A 27386-nucleotide genomic window follows, 5' to 3' on the forward strand; every position below is an offset into this window, starting at 1 on the left:
ATGGATGTCTGATATCCAGGTTTTAGTCTATAGGTGTTGCTTTGCAATGTGCTTATGTTCCACAGTGCTGTGACTCTTCAACAGTCTTTCATCTGCTTATCACAAATGAGAGTTCAATAAGACCGCCTGACTAATTAGTGATCAATGATTCATGCCATACTGTTTTTTTTTTTTATTGCAAGTGCAACTGCTACCTGCATGCATGGCTTGGGATAGAGCAAAAGAGCTCAAGAAGAAGCCTAGTTGTTTCCCCAACTTTGTTACTTCTTCTGTGTGATTTTGAGGAAACCATTTCACTCTTCACTGCATCCCTGGCCAAAAATCTATGGTCCCTGTCAACACAACAACAACAAAAAAATTAAAACCCAAACCATAATTTCCAGATGTGGTAAATCTTCTCATACAGTTGGCCAGCTACATTGATCAATCACATCATGCTGTATCAGGCTGTGCTGCCCCTTTTGATTTCAGTTGGTTTGTAGCAAACTCTTATCTTTGCTCTTCCCCCTGTAGCAGTTTGGGGGACAGTTTTCCTGGGAGTTACAGGGAAATCCCATACTCCCTTCTCCATTCTGCAAAAATCAGCACTTGTTAACGCTTGTTTGCATCACCTTCACATCAAAAGGAGATGAAAACAGCAACAAAAAAATCCATGTTTGGTGTTTAATGATCTCTTCTTGTTATTCATGACATAAAGGATCTGGGAAAGCGCACAGACTGTAAGGACAACCCTGAATGGCTTTAAGCTGAATGAGGGTGGGTTTAGATAATAACTTAGGAAGAAATTGTTAAGATGTTTAATTGTTTAAATAATACATTCGGAAGAAATTGTTTACTTTGAGCCTGGTCAGGCCCTGCCACTGATTGCCCAGAGAAGTTGTGGATACCCAGTCCCTGGAAGTGTTCAAGACCAGGTTTGATGGGGTTTTGAGCAACCTGCTCTGGTGGAAGGTGTCCCTGCCCGTGGCAGGGATTTGGAACGAAATGATCTTCAAGGTCCCTTCCAACACAAACCTCTCTGTGTTTCTGTGACTGCTCTTGGTTCTTTGCCCACGGTGATGAGTCTCCTGTGCAGAAGGAGCTTTGCTGTACACCACAGTAGTCACAAGATGGAGCTCACGAAGTCCCTGTGACTTTGTTCAGACCAATACACTGAATAGAAGTGCTTGTTTGTATGCACATGCATACCTGGAGGGCTGTGAGCAGAGGGCACCGGAGGTTGGCTTGATCTTTTTGTACTTCAGAATTAAGAGCTCTAGAAATGTGTGCTGATACTGGTACAACTCCTGAATATGCAGCAGCTCACTGCTGGCATGGGAATGAACAGATTTCCATCGAATTTGGAGTGGTGGAGCAAGCCAGCAGCCCAAATGTGGAAGAGAGACATGTTTTGAAGTTGGAGTCCCACTGAGCTGGGCTTTGAGTAAGAGTCTTAAAATCAAGTAGAAATGTAAGAAATTCAAATGAGATCTGCCAGGGTTCTCAATCTCCACAGCACTCTGCCTATTGCAGAAATTATGCAGTCTTCCTTACTTTGCTGGTAGATAAAAGACTTGGATTTCCCCACTTACTCTCTTTATTTTTTTGTGGGGAGTAAGGATGGAGAGAGCCAACCTTTCCTCTTGACTCTTGGTATGGTCCTGTGCAGAGCCTGGAGTTGGACTTGATGATCCTTGTGGGTCCCTTCCAAACTCAGCATATTCTGTGATTGTCTGGGCTGTGCTGGTCAGTGGGTTTACAACCTGAAATGCCATGTCAGGAGCTGGTGTTGAGATGTCAGCACAACCCTGAGCAGTGCTGAGTTTGGCTGGTCACATGTGGCAGCTGTGTGATTCTACCAACACAGCTTTCTGTCTCTGCAGCCATAAAGTGCTCCTGGAAAGGCCCCAAAGGCCCTGGTTGGTGGACTGACTACCTGTGAGCACCTCTGAAGCAGAAGTACAATTCCTCTGCAGGCTGACACTTCTTTGCTTTCTTCCACAGAAGCTGGTTTCCAAATCTACATTGAAACATCAGGGAAAAGGCAGTCTGAAGGATGGCAACACCATTACTGAAATGTCAGCAAGCAGACTCGGGATCAAAGACTTAACTTTCCTTCGTGTGTTGGGAAAGGGGAGCTTTGGAAAGGTGAGAGTTATTCCTGGCTATTTTGTGAGAAACCACATTCCTTATTTAAGAAGCCCCAAGGCAGCTGAAGTGATTTCATAACATGCTGCATAGTCTGTCCAGTGGTACTGCAGAGCAAGTACTAAGTGGTACTTGCTTTGTGCAACAAAGTTGGTTACAGAGAGCAGGGAGAAAAGAGAAGAGAAAGCTGACAGCAAAGTGAAGAGCTGGCTATCACAAAAAAGATGTTAGCACCTGAAGGAACATCTGCATGCCAGGGCCTATACCAGGAGCTGCAAGTGTGTGTTAACACCCATTTGGGCAGCATTTCTTGGAGCATGTAAAGACTTTTCCTTTAAAGGCAACAAGGCAGTGATTTCAAACTGGTGAGATGGTAGTTTTATTTCTCTTCTTTGCCAGGAAGCTGATGTGAAGGAGTGTGTTTGAGTTTTACAACTGAGGTGGGAGGTGGAATGAAAGGCCCTGCTCAGGCAGTTTGTGCTGGCACAGTGGGTGACCTTCAACCAGCCAGCCCTGTGCCAGACAGGAGCAGCATGTGGGTATGTCTGTCCAGAGCAGCCTGCTGCAGGCAGTGGTGTGTGTCATTGATTGTACACTGATGCCCATGTTAACAGGCTGACTCACTTTGGTCCACAAGCCTGGTCATGAGAGGAGTGACATTTCCAGCCTGGGAAGGTGTGAGGGGCTCTGTGCTGCTCAGAGACAGAGGGCTCAGCCCTTGCCATTCACCCTTGCTTTTGGTTTAGGTGATGCTCGCCAAGATAAAAGAGAGTGGGGAGCTGTATGCAGTGAAGGTGCTGAAGAAGGATGTCATTCTCCAGGATGATGACGTTGAGTGCACCATGACCGAGAAACGCATCCTCTCCTTATCCAGGAACCACCCCTTCCTCACCAAGCTCTACTGCTGCTTCCAGACTCCTGTAAGTACAGCCCAGGCAGTGGCCAGCCTTCCTCCTGGCACTGGCTGTCATGAGGAACCTTGCTGTGTATTTGGCCTCTGGCCTGTTATCAATGTCCACCTCAGCCCTGGGAGAAACGTCTCTGCTCGAGGATGAACAGAGCACTGTGTTACATTGCACCTCTGACATCTGCTGGGCATTTGGCAAACAAAATCCTGGCCTTTTCTGAGCTCCCTAACAAAGCCTTTCTTTGTGTCTTCCCTAGAAACATCTCTGTGCCATTGAACGTTTCCAAGTGCAAATGTCTACACACCTGCAGTGTCCTCTGGTTGCTCTGGGATCTCAGGCTCTGCTCTGTTGCTGCCTGAATTTTTAACAAGGCTGTATTTGCATTGAGTTTTCTGCAAACTTTAAGATTTGCACTTGGAACTGGAGGTAGCCTCTGGTGTCTGCCAGCCTTTGTAGACTGCTCAGAACTGAACAAAAGATCCTTTTGGGGTTACTGGAAAGGGTCTGCCTGACAGGGGTGGACACTGAGTCAGATCCATGTATGGCTGGTATTTCTTCTTGTGTAGGGCAGACAGATGGCAGCATTGCTGTCCCTTGTGCCCTGTGTACCCAAGTGGAGCACAGGACATGGGCTGAGTGCCTGGCTGGGAGCCTCATCTGGTGTGTGCTGGTGCTGGGAGCCTCTTGCTGGTGTGGGTGGTGGAGGGAGGAGTGGCTGAGATGGAGGCAGTGGCCACAGCCATGTATGGCAAGGTGAGCTTGGGAATCCCTCAGCTAAGCTGTTATTAGGACCAAAGCATTTTCTGCAGTGTAGCTCTTCAAAACTACCTGGGCTCCTTTCCAGTTGCATGTTGTGCTTTGCTAAAGGGCAGTGGGGCTTGTTTTCCTCTTACATGAAGTAGGAGAAACTTGCCCTTTTAATTGCAGCTTTGCTCCTCCTACATAAACCCAAAATACCTTAAAAAAACCAAAAAAAGAGCAGACAAATGTATTCAGCCACCCACCCATTTCTCTTTTCACTGGGGTGATGCAACAGCCAGCAATGGAGGTGAAAAACTGTGCTTCATTTAGGGTGGAGCCTTTGGGTAGACTCATCTGACAGAAATGAGTGGTTTGTGTTGGGTTTTATTTAATGCACAGCTCACATAGTTCACAGAGCAGCTGTGCTGTATAGGAGAAATGAAACTTAAAGCTCACTGTTGTCACTAATAACCAAAGAAACTTTTATTTCAGGATATTTCAACTTGTAATGGCTTTCCTGAAATATCAGTATTGATGTGTTCTGTTTGAGGTCAAATGTGGGCTTTGCCACTCATTGCTATGGCCTTTGCTATGACTTTGGTGTGCTCCTGGGCTGTGCAGAGTGCTTCTTATGAACTCAGGGAGGATTCAAGGTCACTGTGTGAGCAACTGTTTGTCGCATTCAGAACTAAACACAGTCTGCTGTGGGTGCAGGCAAGCTCTTCTGGGCTGCTGAAGTAATTGCAGAGTCTTTTGCAAAGAGGAAGAAAAGGGGAGAACTCAGCCTGTTTAGACTAGCAAATTGAAAGCAAAAAGAGGATCTGATTGATGTCTGCAGATGTCAAACACTGAGGAGGGAAACAAAGCTGTCAAGATGCTGGTTAAGATTAAATGAGTCTAGACTGGCCATGGGTACAGTTAGACTGGAAATTAAAAGGAGGTTGCTAAACAGTAGAGCAGCCTGGAACAGGAGTTTCTGGACCAGCTTGTCATCAGAGGAGCAGAGGGAAGAACCCCTCAGCCCTTGGTGCCCTGAACACAGAGCTGGTCAGTCCTTGAAACGGTACCAAGGGAGTGGTGCTTGTATAGCAGGACCCTGCTATTTCCAGTCTTTCCTGGGTTCCTCTTTTACTTGAATCCCACTTCCCCTCTGATGATGAATAACACAAAAAAGGGAAGCATTTTTTACCAAAAAATGCAGATTTCAAATTAAGGTGGTTCATGACATCTTTTGCCCATGGTCTGCACTCAGTGGCACCAACTTCAGTCCAGAATAAACAGGTTTAAATTGCTTATAAAAGCACAATTAAACCCCTTTGCTATAGCAGAGAAATTATTGCAACAGCAGGGGTATTCACTGGTCACAGTCCTTCCAGGAAGGCTTAACCAGGCTGATACAAACTTGAGGTTTCTGTTTATTGTTTGTATGGCATGGGGATGTCTCCTCCATTAACAACACCTTGGCAGAAAAAGATATCTATCTATATAAACCTTTATTGATATAAAAAGAGTAACCACTTATTCAAAATGTCTTCCTGCAGCCATATTTAAAAATTTATGGATTTGGGAGCATGGTAGCACAAATAACTAGTTTGAAATTACATGGAAACCACATCACATGTGTCACAGTTACAGCCCAGACACTTAAAATATGGTATTAATGGTTCATGTTATAAAAAAAACCCCACAGCTCCAGTCTGCCATGGAGACCCTGGATACATAATGACCCACAGGGCCTGCCTTTGGGAATTTTTCAAGAACTAGCCATTTTGAGGCTTCTTACCATTTTTCAAGGCCAAGTCAAAGCCTGATCCCATAAGATCAGGACAAGCTGTGACTGACTGGCAGAGGAGTAGCCCAGCTGGGAGGCAGACAGGGCTGATGGTAGGTGCCAGGTTCAGTCTGAGCCAGCAGTGCAGCCCCATGGAATGTGAGCTAAATTATGGACCAGGCTGCTTCAGGAAATTGGAAGAGTCATTATCCATTCTGCCTGGCACTGGTGAGGCTGCACCTGACACAGGCATGTCCAGTTACAGCCTCCCCCATCCCAGTTCAAGAGGAAATCATGGAAACTCCAAAGGAAGGCTCTTGGAAGCATCTGAGATGCTGCTGCAGTTTGAGGACAGAGCACTAATAGGATCTGAGAATTTGACTGGATCCAGAGCCATTTGAATTCTGTTTCTTTTCCGCTATCCCACCCAAACCAGCAAACTCTTCCCCTGGCTTAAGCAGCCTGGGGGTGACTTTATCAGCCTGGGACATGTCTGTGCAGCACAGAGTGATGTGGTGTGGTGCCAGGAATGCAGCATTATTCCAGGGGTGCCCCATCTCTGGAAGTGTCCAAGGCCAGGCTGAATGAAGCTCTGAGCAGCCTGATCTAGTGAAAGGTGTCCCTGTAGAGGAGAGGAGGGTTGTGATTAGATTATCTTTAACATCCCTCTGACCCAAACCATTCTGTGATTCCATGATTAGCTGAGCAGGCACAAGTACCTGAAACAGTACTGCATTACCTGAGTTCATCTCTACTGCTGCTTCTTCTTCTTGCCTATTTTAGAGCTGGCTGAGGTTTTTCTGAGTTTCCATTAGCCACTGATGGTTTTCAGAAAGGTTTTCTGTTCTCTTGGCTGCCTCTGTGCTCAGTGTGAGCCTGCTTTAGTCTCAGCTGCTGAAGTGATGCCCTCCAGCAAGGGCAGCTTTATTTGCCCAGGGTGGGCTGAGGCTGCCTGGCCTCCAGACAGCCTCCTCACTCCATCAGGGCTGAATCCTGCAGCCACTAGGTGGTAGGAGCTGCAAGGGCTGTCTCTGCCTGCTGTGGGTCACAGTTTTCAGAGTATAAATGTGAAATATCAGCAGTTCAGCAGGCTGGCAGAGGGTGGATGTAGCCATCTGTGTGCCCAGCACTGAACTGGGCAGTTTTGGACTTGCACCTCTGGATTCCTTTCCTATGAAAGGCAAGGAAGGAGTACAGATGTTCCATTGCAGGGGGGAAGTTTAAATCCTGCTTCAGCTGCATCTGTGGGAGGTCTTTCCTGCTCACCACCTCTCTGTTTTTTTTTTTTAATTTTAAATTTTTTTAATTGAAGGCCTTGCCTTGGGAGCTTTCCACCTTGCTTAAGCCATTTACCTCTACTTTTTCTAGAGCCTTAGAATAATTCTTTAGTGCCAGAGAGGATTATGGTTCTACTCCAGTAATCTGTGAGTTGCTGACAGGTGCTGGGACCTGTGGATAATCGTGGATCCTGCATTAGGGGTGACAAGCACCAAAAAGTGTTTGTTTCCATTTACCTGACACTGGTGTCATCCAACACCTCAACAGTACTGTCCTAGGAGGAGTGAAAGAGGCTATAGGTATAAATAGCTAAGTCAGTAATATAATCCTGGGGAATGTGAATCCTGGAATGTTTTAATTAAAATCAGTTTGCAGTAATTAGGTCCTGTCTTCTTTGGGGTTTAGGAGCCATCCTTCCTGCACAGGTGGTTTGCTTTTAAATCCTTTTGTCTCCACTGATATGCATGAGAATGAAGAGGGCTGGGGGAGATCAGCTTCCCATGCCAATAGTGTTGAATAGCTTCTGGGGTTTAGGTTTATTGCCCTTATCCCTTTTCTCATGACCAAAGGGTCCTTCCAGGGGACTGTCCCCGGGCGATGCTGTTCCCAGCACTGTCCCCATCAGCCAGCCTGATCGTTATATGGATTTGCTTTCCCTCTGGCTCTGCTGACAGTTGCTGAGGCTCAGAGCCTGCCCCTGTTGTTCCAAAAATAGTGAGACAGGAGCACTTGGCAGCAGGCTGTGATTTTCTATAACGAGTGTCCTTCAAGATAATGATGAGCAGGGGTGCTCTTCAAGCCAGGCAGGACTGGCCTGGGGCTCCAGGACAGCACAATCATGGAACTGCTCCTGTTTCACGAGGGCAGCCTGCTGTTTGGCACGCAGCTTTTTGTCCCCATTTCTGGCTGAGGGCTCATGTCGTGCTCTCAGCACGGAAGGGGAAGGCTTCTCCACATCTCCACTGGCTCTTGGGGCACTCAGGCAGTTCTGCCAGGGTCAGTGTGGTCATCTTGTCGTGGGTAACCCCATTCCTTAGAGAGATGAGCCTGTATTTCACCTCCTAGAAGTGCTAGAGCTGACATGGAGCCTTCAATGGGAGCATCATTTTCAAGTGAGGGCCCACAAGTCAAAGTGGTGGCACTGAGAAGTGGCAGCTCACCCACCCCTTGTCTCCAGGTGCCACAGGGGAGGTCTGAGTGCCCTTGTATGTCCAGGGGAGTCCTCAGTCCTGGTCCCCCGAGGGGATCTCCAGCATCAGCCTGGTGTGGTGGAGGTGAGGGAGGCTGGAGAGGCAGTGACAGCCTTCCCAGGGCTGTGGGAGGTGAACAAGTGCCCTGACAGACTTTGGAGTGTGCTGGTGGGCGTTCAGGAAGCAGTGAGGCCTCTTTGATGTTCTCTTTGAAAGGCACTGGGAGGGAGCCCTTTGGGAGCAGAGAGGATGGCTTTGATGCACTCCCAGGCTCTGAACCCCCAGCATTCCCTCTGTGCCACATTGTGGAGGCACAACTCCATGTGTGCATTCACGTGACAGCCAAATGCACGTCTTGGATGCTTTTCTGCAGGCATTGAGACTTTTTCTCTTATTCTTGAGATTTGACACCTGCGTTAGCCCCAAGCCACTCTGCAAGTCAGGCTGGAGAGAGCTGCAGTTGTTCTTTACCTGGGGTGGCAGGTTGGGTTTTTGGGGGTTCTTGGACAGGGAGGTACAGAGGAATTTCCTCTCTCCCCCTTCACTCTCCAGTGCAGATCCTGCAGCTGTGTGCTGTGTGCCTTCGTGTTGGCTTTGTGACCACAGCAGGGACAGCCAGTTTCTCCTTTCCTCTGGCTCCTGTCTAGCACAGAATAAAGGCAGGCTGGTTGAAAGTGCATCTTCCTGTGGTTTGACAGTGTCCACATCACCAAACCCCCCTGGTGTGTGTGCTGGCACGCTGGTTCCAGCTATCAGTAAACCTGACCTGCAGGGCCTCTCAGAAAGTCTCTGCTTTTTCTGACACCTGCACTGCCACCTTGCAGTGGTCACTTCGTTGCAGGAACATTTGAGGCCAGGGTTTTTTTTGCAGGCAGGAGGTGAAATAAGATCAGACTGACATTTCTGACTCTAATGTGTGAACTTTGCTGGATGTCCACGCTTGGGGTGCACACTGAGGCAGTGAGAGCTGAGGTGAAAACATGAGCTGGAGGGTTGGAAGGGTCAGCTGCCATCATCCTGGTGTAGTCCCCAGTGTAACTTTCTGACCCCAGATGGTTGAGGGACTTTGGATATTTGCATTTTCATGAAGCTAATACAAATGCCTGTCTCCATCTGCAGTGGCTTAGGGGAGAGACTGTAGCTTAGACAAATCATCAAGCTCACTCCACGGGTAGCCAAGTGTGTTGCTTATGGTTAGCCACAGTATGTGAAACTAATGTTTTTTGTCCTTAAAATCAAGGAAGTTGTAGCATAAAAAGAGATCAAAATGGATGCAGCTCTCAAGCAGCCCTGAGCAAGCAGGTGCCAGTCAGTATTGAGGAGGAAGGGGAAGAAAAAAACAAAGGTAATCTAAGTTCAGAGAAGAGGTAACTAACTGAGGTGTGAGTTGGTGATGCTTTAGGTTTCAGTCTCTTTGAATCTATATTGTTTTCCAGGCGGTATTTAAGCTGAGAAGGTGATTCATAAATCCTCACAGCAAGCTTTTTCCAAGTGGCTTTTGGGTGTTTTGGCACTCTTAATTTTTGTGAAGGCCTTTGGCTGAGCTTGTAGAGGTCTCTAGCCTTCCCTAGCGCTGCCTGAGCCAGCAGATATTGCAGAGCTCAGAATTTTGTAAAATGGGAAGAGCTGTTGCAGGTTGGTCACTCTGAACTGAAAACACCAATTTCAGTAGCCTTTTTGAGCTGAGGGTTGTAAAAAAAGCATGGTATTTACAGGGCTGTTCTCTCCTGAGACACCAAGATGCCAGCAGCCAGCTGAGGGGTGCAGATGACCTATAAATCTTTGATTAACAGGTAATGTCTATTGTGTCATACACTCTACTCCTTATTTCTCAATTTATTCCCCTCTAAATTCAGTCAGTCCTTTAAATTTTTTTAAATCTTTCAGGTGGGAAGGAGTATTTATGGAGTTTCCTTTACCGTTTTAAAAGGTCTGGGAAGGAAGATTTTGAGTTGCTTCTTTCAATTTGTTTTATATCCTTTTACTATTTCATTTTAATGATGCTCAAAATGTCTTTTTGTTTTTTAATTAGGATTAAAAAAACAGACATTTTTTAACATAATTGATTGGCTTATCTGAGTTTTGAGGTTTTTTCTAATTTGGGTCTGGTTTCAAATGGAACAGGTACAGGTGAACAGGATAATAATCCTTTTGCACATATGGTGTGTAAAAGTTTCTAGTGAAAAGATGAGCTGATAGTGTAACACTGCTGTGAATTAGGCTGTCTTGCAGGGAGGGGATGAGGAGGAAGGATGTGTGTATGCTTCACTTGAATACCCCAGAAGAGGCATTGTTCCAGACAAATGACTGAATTTGCCTGTTACAAAAACTCTCAAGCATATGAGCTTGACATTTCAGCCAAGTGGTTGAGAAAATAGGGGCAGGAATTTGGAGGATGCAGTTAGATTTAGGCTTGTTTGTTTTGTTTTTTTCCTGGTGCAAGTGGGAACCCACAGCTGCCTTCACCTCCTCCTGGTTTGTGGTTGTCATCCTTGAGCTCCTCTGGAATGAGCTGGGTGTTGATGCTGCACTGTGCACCCGAGTGCCAGGGCCACCTTCACCCCCAGGGACCATGCAGAGTTTATTTCTGCAAGTGGCAAGAGCCAATTTATGATTCTCTGGGCCGTGTGTATGTGCCTTGCTGCAGTGGCCTCACAGAGAGCCTCATGGTGCCCACTGTCAGCAGTGTCAGAGAGCAGAGTGTGATGGGGTGATAAGCAGTGATAACTGCCTCATTTGGACTGGGGACTCTATTAAAGGACTAAAAATGAGCCTGGTGTGGGGAAGTGACCTGAGATTCTCAGAAATGTGCTCACCAGCTGCCCAGTCTGGAGGAGACACCACATGCACCTTATGCCTATTCTTGAGCTGGCTTAATTTCCACTGCACCTCCTCCTAGCTTAAGAAACCACCCACAACCAACAGAAGAAAGAAACCTTCCCTTTCTCAGCCTTTCAGCTGCATCACACAGTGAGCCCTCATCTGGGTAACCCCAGGGCTGTGTGTGCCATCTGTGGCTTGATTCCCTGCGGCAGAAATGGTTCCTGGGGCTGGCAGCACTTCTGCAGCCACTGGAGCAGGGAGGAGGAACAGCTCAGCAGAGCAGCTGGATGTAAAACCTGCTGCCTCTCTGTCTGGGAGTCCTGGGCCACTTGGGGTTCCTTCTGAGGCAGCATGGGGCAGAGGTGTTCTTGATATAGCTGCTGTGTTTGAAACCAAAGGACCAAATCTTCACCTGACATCAGTCACTGCTTTGCTCTGTTGCAGTCGAGCGAGAGCGGCTTCGTCTGGAAATTTGGGGCTGAGCTCACGAGGTTCTGCTCTTGTGCTCACACACGTGTTTGTGCAAGGATTGTCGTGGTGGGGCTGTTCACAGGACACCTGTGATGCTCCCTGGGTTTGAAACCATGTGTGACCCCCCTGGATAGCCTGTTCTCCCTAACCCTTGGAGCTGGGAGCAGCAGTAGCTCGTGGGGTGCAGGGCTGCCTTGGTCCATGGCTGGGTGTAGAGGGGAGGCATTTCCAACAGGAATTCATAGAATCTGTGTATTCTGTGAGGGGCTGGCTATGGAATCCCAGACTCATGGAATATGCTGAGTTGGAAGGGACCCACCAGCAGCACTGAGTCCAGCTCCTGGCCCTGCACAGCACCATCCCCAAGAGTCCCACCCTGTGCCTGAGAGCATTGTCCAAACCCTCCTTGAGCTCTCCCAGGCTTGGTGCTGTCACCACTGCCCTGGGGAGCCTGTTCAGCGCCCAAACACCCTCTGGGAGAGGAACCTTTTCCTGATATCCAGCCTAAACCTTCCCTGACACAACTTCAGGCCATTCCCTTGGCTTCTGTCGCTGGGCACCACAGAGATCAGTGCCTGCCCCTCTGCCTCCCTCATCAGGATGTTGAAGAACCACAGTGAGGGAGGGGGGAGCATTTCCAACAGGAATTCATAGAATCTGTGAATGCTGTGGAGGGATGGGTATGGAGGCATTCCAGCAGGAATTCATGGGTTCTGTGGAGGATGGGCATTTCCTCAGAAAGCAGCATCTAAGAGTGGGGCATGACTGTGTTAGTCCCACAAAAATAAATATTCAGTTACAAGCCTGTTTCTTATTCCTTCTCCAGATCCTGTGCTTTGCAGTGCTTTGACCCAGATACAGATGGCCCCTTGCACTGCTGGGGAGTTGGACATGTGGCTTTCTGGAGCCCAGTGCTGAGAAATCATGGTTTATTTGCTTGCTCTCAGCAAGACCTAGGGCAGATTTGCTTTGTGTGGGGGTTGTGGACCACGAAGGGAGAACATTGGGAACACTGAGAGAGCCTGCCAGCTCTTGTAATTATCTTGTAATGATTTGCTTGCAAGCTCTCTAAGCCCTGCTACTCTTTTTGGAAACAATAAATTTTCTCTGGGAAGCAGCGACACAGCTGTCTCTGTTTGGGGATGATTTGGAAAACCTCCCTTCTGCTCTGCAAAGCATAAACTACCAAAACAGGGGAAAATGACTGTTTTCTTGGGGAAGCCCTTTGGCTTCAGTGAACTCAGACTGAGCCCAAAGCTGATTTTCTAAGGAGTTGTGTGCATGAATTATTTCCGAAAAGATAAAATGCAAACTAAGCGGAATTCCTGAGCCAGGCTGATTTTTTTTGGGGGGGGGTAGGGGGGAATTGGAGCCTTATGATTGGTGGTAAGGTCCCAGGAGGTCTTGTGTGGGTTGTAAATGGACATCAGCTATGACTTTTAAGTAGAAGAGGGTAGAAGTTGGCCATCACACTGCCCTTTTTGGGCACAGGGAGAAAAAGGATGCTCTTTAAAGCTGGATTTTTTTCTTCCCCTGTGATGACAAAGAGGAAAGGTATGAGGATCCAAAACAGCTTGTAGAGCTGGTGAGGACAAAGGGCTAAAGTGATGCTTGAGATGGATTTTAGTGTTTGCAAGGGGCAGTAACCAGTGTGTGGGTTGTCCTTCTTGGTGGCTCTTGCAGTCAGGGACTTTCTTCAAGCCCCACAAAACCCCCTAAGACAATGAACAAATATAATGGGTGTATGTAGCTGCTGTCAACCACTGCTGTGCTTCTAGCAGCCCCTGCCCTGCTAATGGGTGAACAAATAGGGATGGAAAACTGAAATGAAAAGAAATCAATTTTTAGAAAAGCCAAGAAAAATAAAAAAGACAGCTCTCTGGTGTGAAAATTGACAGGATTAATCTCTACCTGTAGGTTGAAATAAACCTGCTTGATCCCATGGATTTTATTTCCTCCTAGTGTTTTTTTTAATTTACAGTAACAATTGCTCTGAGAGTTTATTCATCCTGATCCCAGGCCAGGAGTGGTGCAATGTGATTTCCTCCTGTGGCTGCCACTTGCTGCGAAGCCTTTCGTGTCACTGTTTCCTGTTGACTCAAATGCTCCTTTCTTACCACGTCAAACAGAGATACCACATCAGGCAGACTTCTGGGCAAAGCACAATAGAAAAATAGACATGTAAGGAGTCCAGCATTGGGCCCTGTCAAAAAACAATCCAGCTTTCAACTCCTCCTGATTCCCACTGATAGTCCCCAAGAAAGGAGGAGACACATAACTGTCTCTTAGGTCAAAGTTGCAAGTGTCTGAACTATCTGCTGTTTTAAGATTTGCTTTTCCTGGCCCCTTCTTAAGTTATTTACTCAGTCTTACTCTTCTGGCTGCAAATTGCTTTCTTGTTTTCTTCTTTCCTCTTTTTTTTTCTGTTTGTCTCCCTCCCTCCTTCCTTCCCTCCCTCTTCTCCTTTCTTCTCCCTGCCCTCCCTTCCTCTCTCTTCTCCCCTCTTTCCCCCCTTCCCTCCAGTTCCCTCCTTCTTTCCCCCTCTTTTCCTTTCCTTCCCCACTCTTTCCTTCCCCTCCTATTTTTTTTTCAATAGGATACCACTGTTTATTTTATCTCTTAATGATTCCTGTAAGAGTGGTTGGTCTTTGCAGTTTTGCAAGCTGAAGATCTTTCGTAAGAGTAAAAATGGAAGGCTTTTCCTGGCTTCTAGACGCTTTTCCCCAAAGGATGGTTATTAGTGCTGATTTTCCAAATGCCTCTTGCCAGGCATGTAGCTGACCAGTGCACAAATGCTGCATTATAAACCAGTTGTAAAACCCATCCTGCTCTTTTCTTAAGCAGCCCTGTGGGATTTCTAAGTGTTAGGAAAGTGGGCAGACAATAAGCTGGACCTCCTTAAAATAAATCGGAAAATAAAATTAAAAAAGCTGCAGTAACCCAAAGTTCTGTATCTATGCTATGTATCACTGCTTGACCAGTGAAATGAGTCCCTGGGTGGGTGTGACCATAGAGCATGTGCAGTTATGCTTGATTAGGTTTGCAGTTAGTCTGAAGCAAAAGTAGTTTTTAGCAAAAAAGCTGCTAATTCCATGGCAGCAGTGATGTGAATTTTAAAATCAGCTGTTTTGGTGCTTACCTGAACATCTGAGAGAGGAGTAGTGTCTTTCTGTAAGCATCATAGTAAAGATGAGTACAGCCAGAAGTCTGAGGTGGGCTGAGAAGTCTGGAGCTTTGCCTGCTCTGGAGAAGCTGGACATACATGTTTTAAGATGGGAAGCGTTAATTTTGTTTTCCTGAAGGTCACCTTTAAGGAAAGAGTAGAAAATCCGTGTGTGTTCCCCTAAGTGCATGCATGTTTATACAGGCATATGTATCACTTACATAAATACACACACCATCCCTCACCAGGCTGATGGTAAATTAAATTGCTTCCTGTTGGGGATCTGGCAAGAAGGATTTCTTTTTAAGTATGGGCTTGAGGAGATGCCTGGACAAGCTGGGCTAGATAAGCATGTGTCATGTGGAGAGATCAGCAAGGAAGGAGGTGGGAAAGAATAACAAGGAGATGTAAAAGCTGGCCTGACTGGAGAGGCAGAGGTGATACCTGTGCTGCAGCCAGAGGAACAGGCAGGCACAGCACAGCCAGGCTGAGTTTAACCATCTGCAGTGAAGATGTGGCATTAGAGGGCTGATGTGGGCAGGAGAGCCAAGGCTGGTGATGGGTTTGCACAGTTCATGCTGCTGTGGCCCAGACTGCTGCCTAGACAAGCCAGCTCGGGTGTCTTTCAGTGCCCTCTCGTAAAAACAGAGTGAAACAATGAGCTGATGTTGTCTATATGGACTGGAGATAGAATTCAGCACATGGCCTTGGTGCTGCAGGAGTGTTGTGGGAGTGCTGGGAGCAGTGGTGAGGCTGCACCTCAAATTCTGCAGTCACTTTGGGACCCTCACTGCAAGAAGGACATTGAGGGGCTGGAGTGTGTCCAGGGAAAGACAGAGGAGCTGTGCAGGGGTCTGGAGCACAAGTCTGATGAGAAAGAGCTGGAGGGGCTCAGCCTGGAGAAAAGGAGGCTCAGGAGGAACCTTCTGGCTCTGCACAACTCCCTGACAGGAGTTTGCAGCCAGGTGGGGGTCGGGGCTCTGCTCCCAGGGAAGAAGGGACAGGACAAGAGGAAGTGGTCTGAAGTTGCCCCAGGGGAAGTTTAGATTGGATATTAGGAACAATTTATTCACTGAAAGGTTGGCCAAGCTGACTGGTGCAGTCTGCCCAGGGCAGTGGTGGAGTCACTGTCATTGAAGGTATGTAAAAGAAGTGTAGATGTGTGGCACTTGGGGACATGGTTTAGTGGTGGGCTTGGCATAGTTGGGTTAGTGTTTGATGGTCTCTAAAGGTCTTTTCCAACCCAAATGATTCTATGATTTCATGATCTTTACCTTCTGGAAGGAGCCCAGGAGGAGCTGTTGGGCAGAGCCCAGGTTGGCTATGTGAAGAAGGCTGTCCCCATGTGTTACCAGCCATTTGCTTTCCTGCTCATATCCATTGAGAAATTAGGGAATTTCTGGTTGTTTTTCTTCTGCCATGTACATCTCAAGATGTTAATACCGGTAGTCATTTCAAGCTGGCTGACTGCCAGAAAGTGGAGCACGACAATGCTTATCCTCTTAAACTTAGAGAGGGTTTAAAAGTAGCTTGTAGATAATTAGCATCAGACCTGGGAAGAGGCTTGTGGGAAAGAAGGGCAAATATTACCATTAAAAGCCTGGCTGATCTCAGTTGAATTCTATGCCTGTTTTCCAATCTGCTTGTTCCTGATATTCAGAGAAAAACTCTAACAACAAATACTGAAAGTCCTGAAACAATTGCTGAGAGGAATTTTTGAACTGGACGACAACAATTTCAGGGTTTATTTTTGTGCCAAATCTCTCTGTGTCCTTCCTCTCACAATCAAGTGAAATCATGTGAAACCCCTACTTACTGTGGAGCACCCAGTTTAAGCAAGTGCCTTCCTATCTGTAGGCTTTTGCAAAAGCCAGAACAAAGCCAAAAAAGAAACCTCAGAGACCAACAGCTGTGGTTAATGAACTGAATTTTATCAAACAACTTGCTTTTCTGCTCAGCAGAAACTTTTATTTATGCTTCATGCTTATCAGTTCCTCTATTCTCCAGAGGTGTCTGCAGGTTAATCAGAGGAAAGCTGGAACCTGAGGGCCCAGAAAGCTGCTGCCATGCAAGTGTATGGCAGGAAATCCCATCCTGGAAAACAGCCCACATTCTCCAGAAATAATGTTGGGATATCCTCGAGACAATGTTGTGCTGTTGTGGTGAAGCTGCACTCTGGTTATGCACATTGTGTTATGGAGCAGCTTCCCCCTGAGATCTGAGGTGTTTACTAGGGAGTGAGTGATTTTTTGCAGATTTCTCTTGTGCCACTCAGCTCAGAGAGTACTGATGAAGGGCTATCATTCCCTGCTGGTTGAGGCTAAGGATAATTCAGAGAAACCCAGTGGGAGCTGATTACTGATGAGCACACACTTACTAACATGCCCAATCCACATGTGAACAGGAATTCATTCATTCATTTGACCACTGGGGTCAAAACCTTTGGGAGAAGTGCAGGGTAAGGAGATACTAACAGGTCTTCCTGGCATTGATCTGATTTCTCCTGAAAAAATCAACCTTTTCCCCCACTCACTGTCTCACGCTTACTATGGGATTCCCATTCTCTGAACATCAGAGAAGCAGTGAGAGAAGCAAAGAAAAGAATAATCAAAACAGTTCTTATCTCATTTGCTGCTCCTGTGTTGTGCCAAAGTAGAATGCAATTTTTTTTTTTTTTAACCCAAAGTGATGGTGTTTTGTTTCCTTGGCCCATCAGGGCCAAGCGTGTGTGTGTGTGTCAGGACTGTTGGCTGACAGTCATGAGATTCTGTGCAGTTAAATTAAGTTGGGTGCTTTGTGCAAATTCAGTTTAGATGTAATGTAATATAGTGTAATATAATCTAGAATAATATAGTATAATAAAGTAATTAATTAGCCTACTGATATCAATGCATCCTCCTCAACATTCTCTCCCCCTTGTCAGGGGTGCCCTGCTTTTCTGATAGCTTACTTAATCTGTTTTTGTTTGGGAGAAAATAGTTTTGCTAAGACTTTTCCAAGCCTGAGCAAGGCTGTGGTTAATGCTGTTCATGTTTGTTGTGTCTGCCTGTGTGTAGGATCGCCTGTTCTTCGTGATGGAGTTTGTCAATGGTGGGGATTTGATGTTCCACATCCAGAAGTCGCGGCGCTTCGACGAGGATCGGGCCCGGTTCTACGCTGCAGAAATTATTTCAGCCCTCATGTTTCTCCACAGCAGAGGCATCATTTACAGGTGAGCTCTGCATTCATGGCTTCCCTGTGTCTGAACCACGGCTGGAGTTTTCTGCTTGAATGAAGAAGTGTCACTTGCTGCCCACCAGGAACAAGTTGTCAGCTGGGGTCACAGTACCTCCACGTTCCCCCTGCACATTGGCCAAGGTGCACCACTTCCAGGAGGGAGTGAAATTTCTGGGCAGGCATTAAATGAAACCTTTCCAGATTTTCTGAGGGTGAATGTAAGGATCTGTTGCTTTGGCCACAGTGTGCCATGTTATTTCAAGGTTAATACACTAAAGGTCACACCAAAGCCTGTGCTTCCCTGCAGTAGCTACTGTCTTTAAACCCTATTTATTTCACATGCCTATTATTCAGTGCCACTCATCTCAGCCACTCAAAGTGTTTTCATTCCTGCCATGCTCCTACAGCAGGAGTTTTTCCTTTCTGCCCATGTCAGACATCTTTGTGTTTGCAGCAGGATTGGAGCATTGTTGCCTCCATGCATCAGCCTCCACTCGAGGTCTCAAGGCTCTTCTCAGGAAGCTGTTTCCCATACATAGCTCTCCTTTGTTATTTGTCATTTTTCTGTACTCAGGGGGGCAGTTTGGTTGTATTTTTTCCTTTCTGTGCTGCTGAAGTGCTCCCCTGTCAGTTCAAGCATAAAGGCATAGGGCAGCCAGCATGGATCAGAGCCAGGCTGCCGTGCAGAGCCCTCCCTGGACCAGCAGCACCATTTCACCAGCATCCTCCTCCCTCATGCCCCAGAGACAGAGCAAGGCCTCTTCTGGGATGGAGTAGGACAGCTGGAGCAGGGAGGTGTCAGCACTGAGACAGTCTGGTTGTACAGAAAGGTTTCTTTCTGACATACTTCACACAACACCTCTGGTATCCTTGTGCCCGGAGCGCTGGGGAGGAGGAACAGGCTGTTGTTTTCTTTGGAATGCTCTTACCTGGAATCCAGCAGCAAAGCACGTATTTTTGAGCATGGCCTGCTGTAGCCCTGCTCAGTCCCACTTGTGGCATGCCAGCACTGGAAAGAATAAAGTCAAGTCTCTCTTTTTTGCTGCTTGGTTACAGTTGTGCTGCTGGGATCCAGAGCTGGGTGCAGGATGGGACCAGTTCCAATCCCAGTCCAGTTCGGTTAATGCCATTTCTGTGGGGTGGGCCAAATGTCATCTGATTTGGGATTTCACAAAGTTTAACCCAGTGAGTAGGACATCCTCCCATGACAGATGAACTCAGGTTTGAACTCACAAAAACCAGAATAGCTGAGGGCTAAAGTGGCCAAAGGGCTGGGGGCTGTTCAAGGGGCACTTTTCTACCTGATGGGGAGATGATAGGATCAGCCAAGTAAAACAAGCTTCTCTGTCTCTTCCTAGCTTGAGCTCCAGTAAGAAACAGATGGTCAGGTGAGGACAGAGAATATTAAAATATTTTTAAGTTTGAACTCATGTGACATATATGGCACAGTGAAATAGAGAAGGAGTGTCATTTTAATATTCTCCATGTCCTGAGAGCCTGAAGATGAGTAGTGAAATATACCCTATATATCAAGCTCCTAAAGCACAGTGATTGTCTCTACAGAATAGCTAATCTCCTTACTCTACAGCTGGATTTCAGTCTAATTCTTCCCTTGTGAATAATGCCAGCCACTGAGGAGAGACCCTGCCAGATAATTACACAAATGACATTTTCCTTAAAATAGTGACATCCAGTAGTTATTGTCAGTCATTCAGCAGCAAAACTGGCTCTGTGCATAATGTAATGCCTTGTGCTTACAGCTTGTCCTGTCTGCCCCAGCCTGCTGCCTGTCACAGGGCAGGAGTAACTGATCCCTCTGGGTTTTGGCACTCTTCAAGTGCTGCTGTAATTCATGATAGAAACTGGAGGAATAATTGGAAAGCTCCTCGAACAACTGCACAGGCTTTGATCTTGTTGAGAAACTGGTTAAGCTGTGGAGTCAGGTAGCTTCAGCTTCATGGGGCAGGTCTGCAGGGGGGTGGGTGACTTGGTTTCTTATAATTAGTTGAAGTTCTGGAAGATGTAAGAGGAGAGAGCTGCTGGCTGGGGCTGTACTGAGCTGAGGTTGCTTCTGTCAGGTCACAAATGCCAGGCTCTGGGAGGGAGTGTGCAGGATAGAAGGGGATATTCAGAATGGAATCACTGCACTTGTGTAAGAGAGTTTGGATCAGATTTTATGATAAGAATGTGAGTGCTTGCTTAGGGAGCAGGGGACAGAGACACCAGAAATAGCCTGACCAGAAAGGGTTTTACCACAAGCTCTTCAAGGTGTCTTCTTTCTGGGTTTCCAGGGTCAGTGGAGGAAGAGGGTTGCTGGCCTAGAATACTCTGTGTCATTTATTTTTCTTCTGGGCTTAATTTAATAATATTGTATTTTTCTTTTCCCCCTTCAAGACCGAGCAGTTCAGGAGAGAATCTGCATTTACCAGTGCAGTGAGTGTTCTCCTGCTAAGTCAAATTGCATTTGCCACAAGTGCTGCCAAAAGTTGGCTTTTCTCTTCTTTGAAATGCTAGAGAGGTTTGAGAGACAGCACTGAAAGTTCATCAAGAAGTAGCTGAAACTTGTCATTGTGGCCTGGCAGGATGGTGCTGGTGGCTGCTGAAATCAGGTGTTCATTGATTCCTTTTTCAGCCACACACAAGCAGTTTGAAATAGCTGTAGAGCAATATTTTTGCAATTGCTGCTGTAAGTCCCTGAGAATGGGCTTTTGAGGCAGATGATGCACTTTGGCTATATGTGATTTTTAATTTTAAAACTGGGCTTACAGTTGGATTGGTTCTCTCATGAGATGTTTTTCATGATTCAACTGAAATTTTCAGTGAGTTTGCTCCTCATTTTGAAGAAATTCCCTTTTTGTTACTAAGCTGTGTAATAGGAGTCTCATAAACATACATTGTATGTGTTTGGGGCTCTCTAAAAGACAGCTTTCAGTGTCAAAAACCTTTATTTTTCTCTCTTCATTTGCACCATCACAAAGGAGAGATGGCTTTCTGGCCTTATCAAGGAAAGGTCTCTGTCTTGCCCTGAGCTGAGGTTTAGCTGTCAACTTAGCATCACCTATTTATAGTTACTTCCTGAAAAAAAAAAAAAAATAGCAAGTACAGTAGGGTTCCTTAGCCCATCATAGAGGGGAATGCATCCAGACATGAAAACAATCTTTTTATGTGTCACATCCCAGTGTATTGTGCACCCCTAACCACAGAGGGCGAGGACATGTTTGGGATCAGCTCATGCTGGATGCTGCCAGGAAAATGTTAGGTAATAATCATGCTTATTGTAAATAAAATCTTTGCTCACAGGGCAATATTTGTGCACTGCTGCTTTCTCTAAGATTATTTCTAAAGGAAATTACTGTGCTGGGCTCTGTTGCAGATAGGTAGGTTGGTTTGTCATTTTTTCTAATGGCTGGATGTGCTATTTTTCTTGAGGCAGCTCTTGCCGACTTTCACTTTCCAGTTCAGCAGTTCCCAGGGTAGGGGAAGCATATTTTGGCTTCTGTGCTTGCCAGAAACAAAACAAAGCAGTGTATCTGAGCAGAATTAGGTTGCACAGTGGCTTACTCAGCACGAGGAGCTGGTCCACTCACAGTCTGCTAAAAAGCAAAGAGACAGTGGATGACTGTAAGAGTTTATTTTAAAAGCAGGACATTTCCTTCTGTGTAGCACTGCTGTGAAAATGGCTGGTTTGTCCTGCTGCCCTCAAATTCAGACCTTGGCATGGGCTGAGGTACAGCTTTGGGACATGCCAAGGTCACCTACTTGAGTTTTGAGGGCAGGTGCAAGTATTTCCTTAAATTTGATTGTGGTGGGCTTGGATTTTTTTGGAGGAGGGGGCTTTGAGATTTACAGTGAAATACAGTAAGACCTTTCTAAAGGCAACATAAAGCAGTCAGCCCAGCCTAGTGGCACAGCCTGAATTTCTGTGCCAAACCTTTCTCTCTCTCTCTGCAAATGTCTCACTAGCAGGATGCCTGGGCTGAGAGGGTCTCTTTTCAGAACACACCTCCACTACCTGCAGAGGTGATGCAGCATGTAGCTGTACCTACCTGCAGAGGTGATCCAGGTGATCCTGCTCGGTGCAGCACGCAGGACACAATATCAGCTGTGCACCCTGTACTTTAGTGGTGGTTTTGCAAGCCTGAGGTGTAGAGTTGGACACCTCCATACCCCAGCTCACAGCTTTGCACAGCACGGGGGCAGATCCATCCTTAAGGCTACAGGTGGTGTAGCAGGGAGGTAATGCAGCTGGCCAGGAGCCAGAGGAGATAAAACACTGCTGGGAAGGACTGGGGCTGGCTGAAGAACCTTGTTTTTATCCCGGGGGCTCCTGCTGGTCAGCTCATGTCACTGCCTTTGTGTCTCTATTGGTATTTGTAATGCAGCTGACCCCTCTGGAGGGGCTGGGGGTCTGCTGGTGCCCTGTCACACCTCTGGGTGTGGGAGGGTGTGCAAAGAATCCCTGTGCTCTGCTGTGTTGGTCCTGTGACTCAAAGGTCTTTAATAGGATGCATGGTCCTTTTGGAAGGCAAAAGATAATTATGCAATTATCCAGATGAGAGCATGGTCTGGCCTTGGGGCTGAACTCCAGCTCTTGGGGAAAATAAGATAAGATATTAACTGGCAGTGTTTACTCCTCTGTGTGTTACCTGAGAGCATCTCCTTACTGTGGGGGGGACTTCTTATGACAGGGAAAAACTTTCTCCTGTGGGATCTGGAAAGATTGCTGGATACTGGCCAGGCCTCTGAATTCACCACCTTTCCTTGGTGGAGGAGACCCATCAGGTCTGCAGCTGTGTGTCTCATGACTGTTGGCTTTTATAGGGAATGGGCTTTTTGCAACAGGTTAATTCCCTGCCAATTCAGACAATGAGCCTGTGACACTTGAAGGAAGCTTTACATAAGCCTTTTATGGAGACCAGTTTTGCTGGAAAGACTGCTGTTAACTGAAACAACACTAAGGTTTCTTTCAGCAAAATCAATTAAAAATTACATGCTGAAAACAGAAGCTGAATGCCTTTCCTAATTACATACAGCCACTGTTAACAGAGCAACTTTTATTAGTGTGCTGTTTGCTTTTTCCATGGGTCAAGACAGCATAGACATGGGATTCCTCATGTTCACTCTTTGCTTTGTTTTTTAGTTGTTGGTTTTTTGTTTGGTGAGTTTTTTTCAGCAGGTGATTTTGTTTATTCTGATGCCCTTTTTCACATCTGGAGCCAGATCTTGTTTCCCCTGAAGTCAAGGGGCTTTCCCCAGGGAGGTAAATGAGCAGTGGAACTGGATCTGTGACTGATAGCAGCAGTGCTCTGCAAGGCAAACTGCCTGGCTGGGGGGCTATCCAGGGATTACTGGTGGTTTGCTTAGGTGCTGTGCATAGCTTTGTTTTCTTGGTAAATAAAGATAAGCCTTTGGTTCAATCAGGTGTTCTTAAGCTTTTCTGAAAGACCCTCTATGAAAGACCTCCAGGCTGCTGCCTGGAGACCTGATAACAGCCTTCTAATATCCAAGAGGGGTCTACAGGAAGGCTGGAGAGAGACTTTTTGCAGGGGTATGCAGTGATAAGACAAGGGGGAATGGCCTTTAGCTGAAGAAGGGTAGATTGAGGTTAGATATAAAAGAGAAATTCTTTACTGGGAGGGTGTGAGGCCTGGGCACAGGTTGCCTAGAGAAGCTGTGGATGCCTCATCCCTGGAAGTGTTCAAGGGCAGGTTGGACAGGGAAGGTGTTCCTTCCCATGGCAGTGGGGGTTGGAATGAGATGATCTTCAAGGTGCCTTCCAACCCAAACTGTTTTATTGCTCAGTGAAAGTTTTTCCTTGAAAGTGCTACAGTCGCTGCCTCTGTAGGTAATCTTTGCTGATTTGATGTATTTTATGCCTCTTTTCCCCATGGATTTGGCTGTGTGGGCAGAGTTGTTTGCATCTGAGGAAAGGGTGGGAGTAGCTCAACCAGGGCCAAAATGGGTGTGAGTCTCCATGACCTCAGCTGTGGGATCTGCTCTCTGTCACTTCGAGAGCTCCAAGGCTCAGTGCAGTGTGGGACTGGGGCCCCAAAGACCAGAGTGAATATAAATGTAAGCAGGGCAAAATGAAGGATGTGCTGTTTTCTGAGAGCAGCAGAAGGGATGAAATATAAGCTGATTATCTGGTGAATGAGTGAAACAAATCAGCTAAAAGCTGCAAACTGGCACAGAATACCCCACCAGCAATTCCATCCCCTCAACAACTGCTTAGTGTAGAAGAGGAATTTTCATGCTGGAGTTTCTGGAAACACTTCATTCAGCTTTAGGAAACATAAAGGGATGTGTCTGAGGGTCAGGAGTGTAGTGATGTCTGTGGCTATCTTATCTGACAGTCAACAGCTCGTGTAGACTGATTTGTGCTTCTAGACAGTGCATCTTCCACAGAGTTTTCCACTCTGATGTGGTTGTTGCATGCCTGTGAGATGGGCTCTTTTACAGCCTCTGGCATGCAGTGCTTAAAGGGTTGTTTCTCTGCACTTGATCAAATGGAAAGTGCAGAGAGGAAAAAAAAAACCCCAGCCTCTCACGTTTCTGTGTCATGTTCAATCAGTCAGAGTGCAGGACAGTTCAGGCCTGATTTACAGTTGTGCTTAGCAAGAACAGTCCTGTTTGGAGATCCACAGATCAGATCTCTGTGCCCCATTGACTCCACTGTATATCGTCTGTGAACTTTGGTGGAACTTTCCACATGACTAAGGACTACTGAATAGCCCACAGAAGTTGTTGGCTCTGCTAGTGTCTACTTTTCCTTTATGGTTATTTAAAGGGACTGATTTTAAAACCTGCAAACCCTGCACATAATGAGTTTGTATAAATCATTAAAAATCCCAGCTCGAAAGGGCCTCAAGAGTTTGTGTAGTTCATCCACCTGCCCCAAGGCTGGAGAACCTTTGCTGAATGCCAGTCTCTCATACTTTCACTTTTTTTTAGTGTAGCAGCTACATTTGCATATTAAAACATGTGAACTCTTACAGGCACAGACTCATTTAGGGAATGTTTGCAATGAGAGCTTGGTGTTGATTGAGAATTCTGGTGCTGGTGCAATAAAAACATAAAAATAAAAGTAAAAAAATCCCCTCATCTGTGGAGGGGATAGGTGATTAGATGTGAGTTGTGTTCTGGCATTCCTTTTGTGACTAATACATCCTCATGCAGGCATTTCACAATTAAAGAGCATACAGATGCAATTAAGAAATAGCTATGTGTAACAATTACAGACAAGTTTGCAAAGAAAGGAGACTTGGAAATGAGAATTAGGCTCAATCTTTAAGTCCTAGAGCACCAGGGAATATTTGGATTAGAACTTTTGAAACTAAGAAACTTTTCTACAAAAATACTGGTTTTCTGTCTTTCCTGCTCTCTTCTTTCTATTTTAAAGGCATAAAGGTCACCAGAAGGAGAAAACATAAAAACTTAAATATATTTTATGTTACTTACTTAAATTTGTTTTTAAAAACTGCCCCTAAATATTACTGTTATGTTTTTAGCCAGAACTGCTCATCTGACTTTCAGCATGTTCCCTGATACCAAGGGCATTCAGGTGTTTGATTTCACAAATTTTGAAAACATTTGCTCTGAGCTCTCCAGAATTGCCCAGCGTTAATCCAGTAATTTTATTGATCTTTGTACCCATCTCAAAACGAGGAAGCTTTCAGTGTCACTCTCTGAGAACATGAGCCCTGGCTTGGCATTAGGGAGGCTGATATATATAGCTGGGGAAAAGGTCTCTCTGTCAACCTTAATAAATGTTTTGTACAACTTCTTGAAAGAAGGATTATGCTGACAAAATGCTGTTGCATCTGCTCCTCTGACTTGCTGAAATGGAAGATTTCTTGCATCACAACATGTTGCAGTGAGTGAAGTTGCTGTATTTGTGAGGAACACAATGGGAGACTCTGTGTTGAAATATTTGGCCTGCAGCAATAGCTGTAGTTAGCCAGGGAGTATTTGACTTACTCTTTTAGCTGCCGCAAGAATGGCACCTGATGTTTCCTTGGTCAGTAATCCCAATGTTTAGATCTTGTTCTTTATGCCAGGGAGCAGGTGGGTTACTCTGCTTTTATGCAAGCAGAGGAATTTTGTAAAGCCATCCAGCAACTTTTAACATCAGTGGTTCATCACTGTCACACCTTGTCTATAGCTTCTATTTCAGAGCTGCCTGTAGTGATACAGATATAAACTAAAAATAATAACACAATGGAAAATTTCAACTGTGACAGGGTAGTGCTGCAGTAATAAGTGCTTTACAATTCAGAATGTCTGGGAGAGATTTCCCTCTCCTGCCAGTGGTACCCTGGGCAGGATGGTGGGCACAGCTTTGTGTGCCAGCTGAACTGCTGCTGGGGCTTGTCCTTAGCTGCTGGTGCAGGCCAGGCTGCTGTTTATGGGGCCTGTTCTCATGGATCAAGGGGAAAGCATTGCTCATCATTTGGCCTCTGAGTCATGGCACCTTTGCTGTTAATAGGTTGGAGGACCTCCCCTTTTATGAGGCTGTGCCCGAGGGCACAATTTAATCTTGGAATTGTATTACCTGGTTATTATTCCACTGAAGAAGCTGTGGCAGTATTCCAGCTGAGAACAATGGAAAGGGGAGCAAGCCTTCAAGTCTCAACTGTGTACAAATGTGATATATTCAGAACCACAGAGATCCTCCATGCTCTGAGCTGATTCCTTCTGAATCAATTAAAGTTTCACAAGCACGATTTATTATTAACATCCAGAGCCGCTTTCACAAATCTCTCAGCAGCGTGGTAGAGGAGTGCTCATGAATCAAGAAAATGACTTCCAAGTAGGAGAGGTTATTTACTAGCTAAATCCCTGATCCAGGCATTCTGCCACGGCTAAGTCTGTCCAATAGGGTGTGTGTATCCACATCTGAAGCATTTCTGATCTGGAGCAATTTTTGTCATGGTGCCTGCCCAGAGTGGGTCGTGCCATCTTTGGCTGTTGTGCTGAAAAAGGAAGGGGGATGGAGGAGGGGGTGAATAAAGCAGGGTTAGCTGTGCAAGGGAGCAGGGGGACAATATGCCATGTGCAAACCTGTGGCAGCAGGGGCAGGAGGAAGTGCTCCCTTCAGACTCTCCAAGGACATTCCAGTCAGCCAGCATGGGCTGTGGCAGTGAGGCTGCCCTGTGTCTCTGTGTCCAGACTCTGTGGCACTTGTGCTGAGAGTCTGAGCTGGTGTGTGACATTTAGCAAGCAGGCTTTGGGTTTTATCCTCCCTTCTCTGGATCTTGTTACGTTCCTTTTGACATTTACCTGAGCATGAAAATGTAGCAGGGTCCCATGTCCTTGTTGACTTGTGCCTAAAAGCTGAATTAGTGTGCTTTGTATTTCTGTTTGTCAGTGTCTCTTAGCCATAAGCTGAGGAATTGTATGCTTATCTGTGCTTTGAGGATTTTGACACAATCTTATCAACTTTGTAACCTTTGACATTTCCTGCACCTTCTCTCTTTTCTTTTACTTTATAACCATTCTTCCTAGCTGGAGTTCCCCATTCCAGTATTACTCATTTAATTCCTCATATATTTTGAGCAGTAGCTTGAAACTTCGTGCCCAAACAGCAGCTTTACAGCCAGAATTTCTGCCTTTAGACCTTGTTGCGCACAGAGGGAGCAAAAACCATGGCAGCTGACTCCTGCTTCTTGCTACTCTGTCCAGCCTTGATAAATGAGAAA

At 46.1% G+C, this 27386-nt stretch overlaps 1 protein-coding gene across 1 annotated transcript in view; it reads left to right on the forward strand.

Annotated features, from left to right (window-relative positions):
• Positions 1-27386, forward strand: part of PRKCH (protein kinase C eta) — a gene marked incomplete at both ends in the record, with an annotated part of 112091 nt that overhangs the window by 50849 nt on the left and 33856 nt on the right. The window contains 3 exons of the mRNA XM_084207840.1: positions 1984-2127; positions 2874-3047; positions 17529-17683. Of these exons, the coding sequence (XP_084063966.1) occupies positions 1984-2127; positions 2874-3047; positions 17529-17683 (473 nt within the window). The remainder of the gene's footprint in view (positions 1-1983; positions 2128-2873; positions 3048-17528; positions 17684-27386) is intronic.

This window comes from Fringilla coelebs (assembly GCF_963513975.1).
Source record: "Fringilla coelebs genome assembly, chromosome: 6".
NCBI lineage: Eukaryota > Metazoa > Chordata > Aves > Passeriformes > Fringillidae > Fringilla > Fringilla coelebs.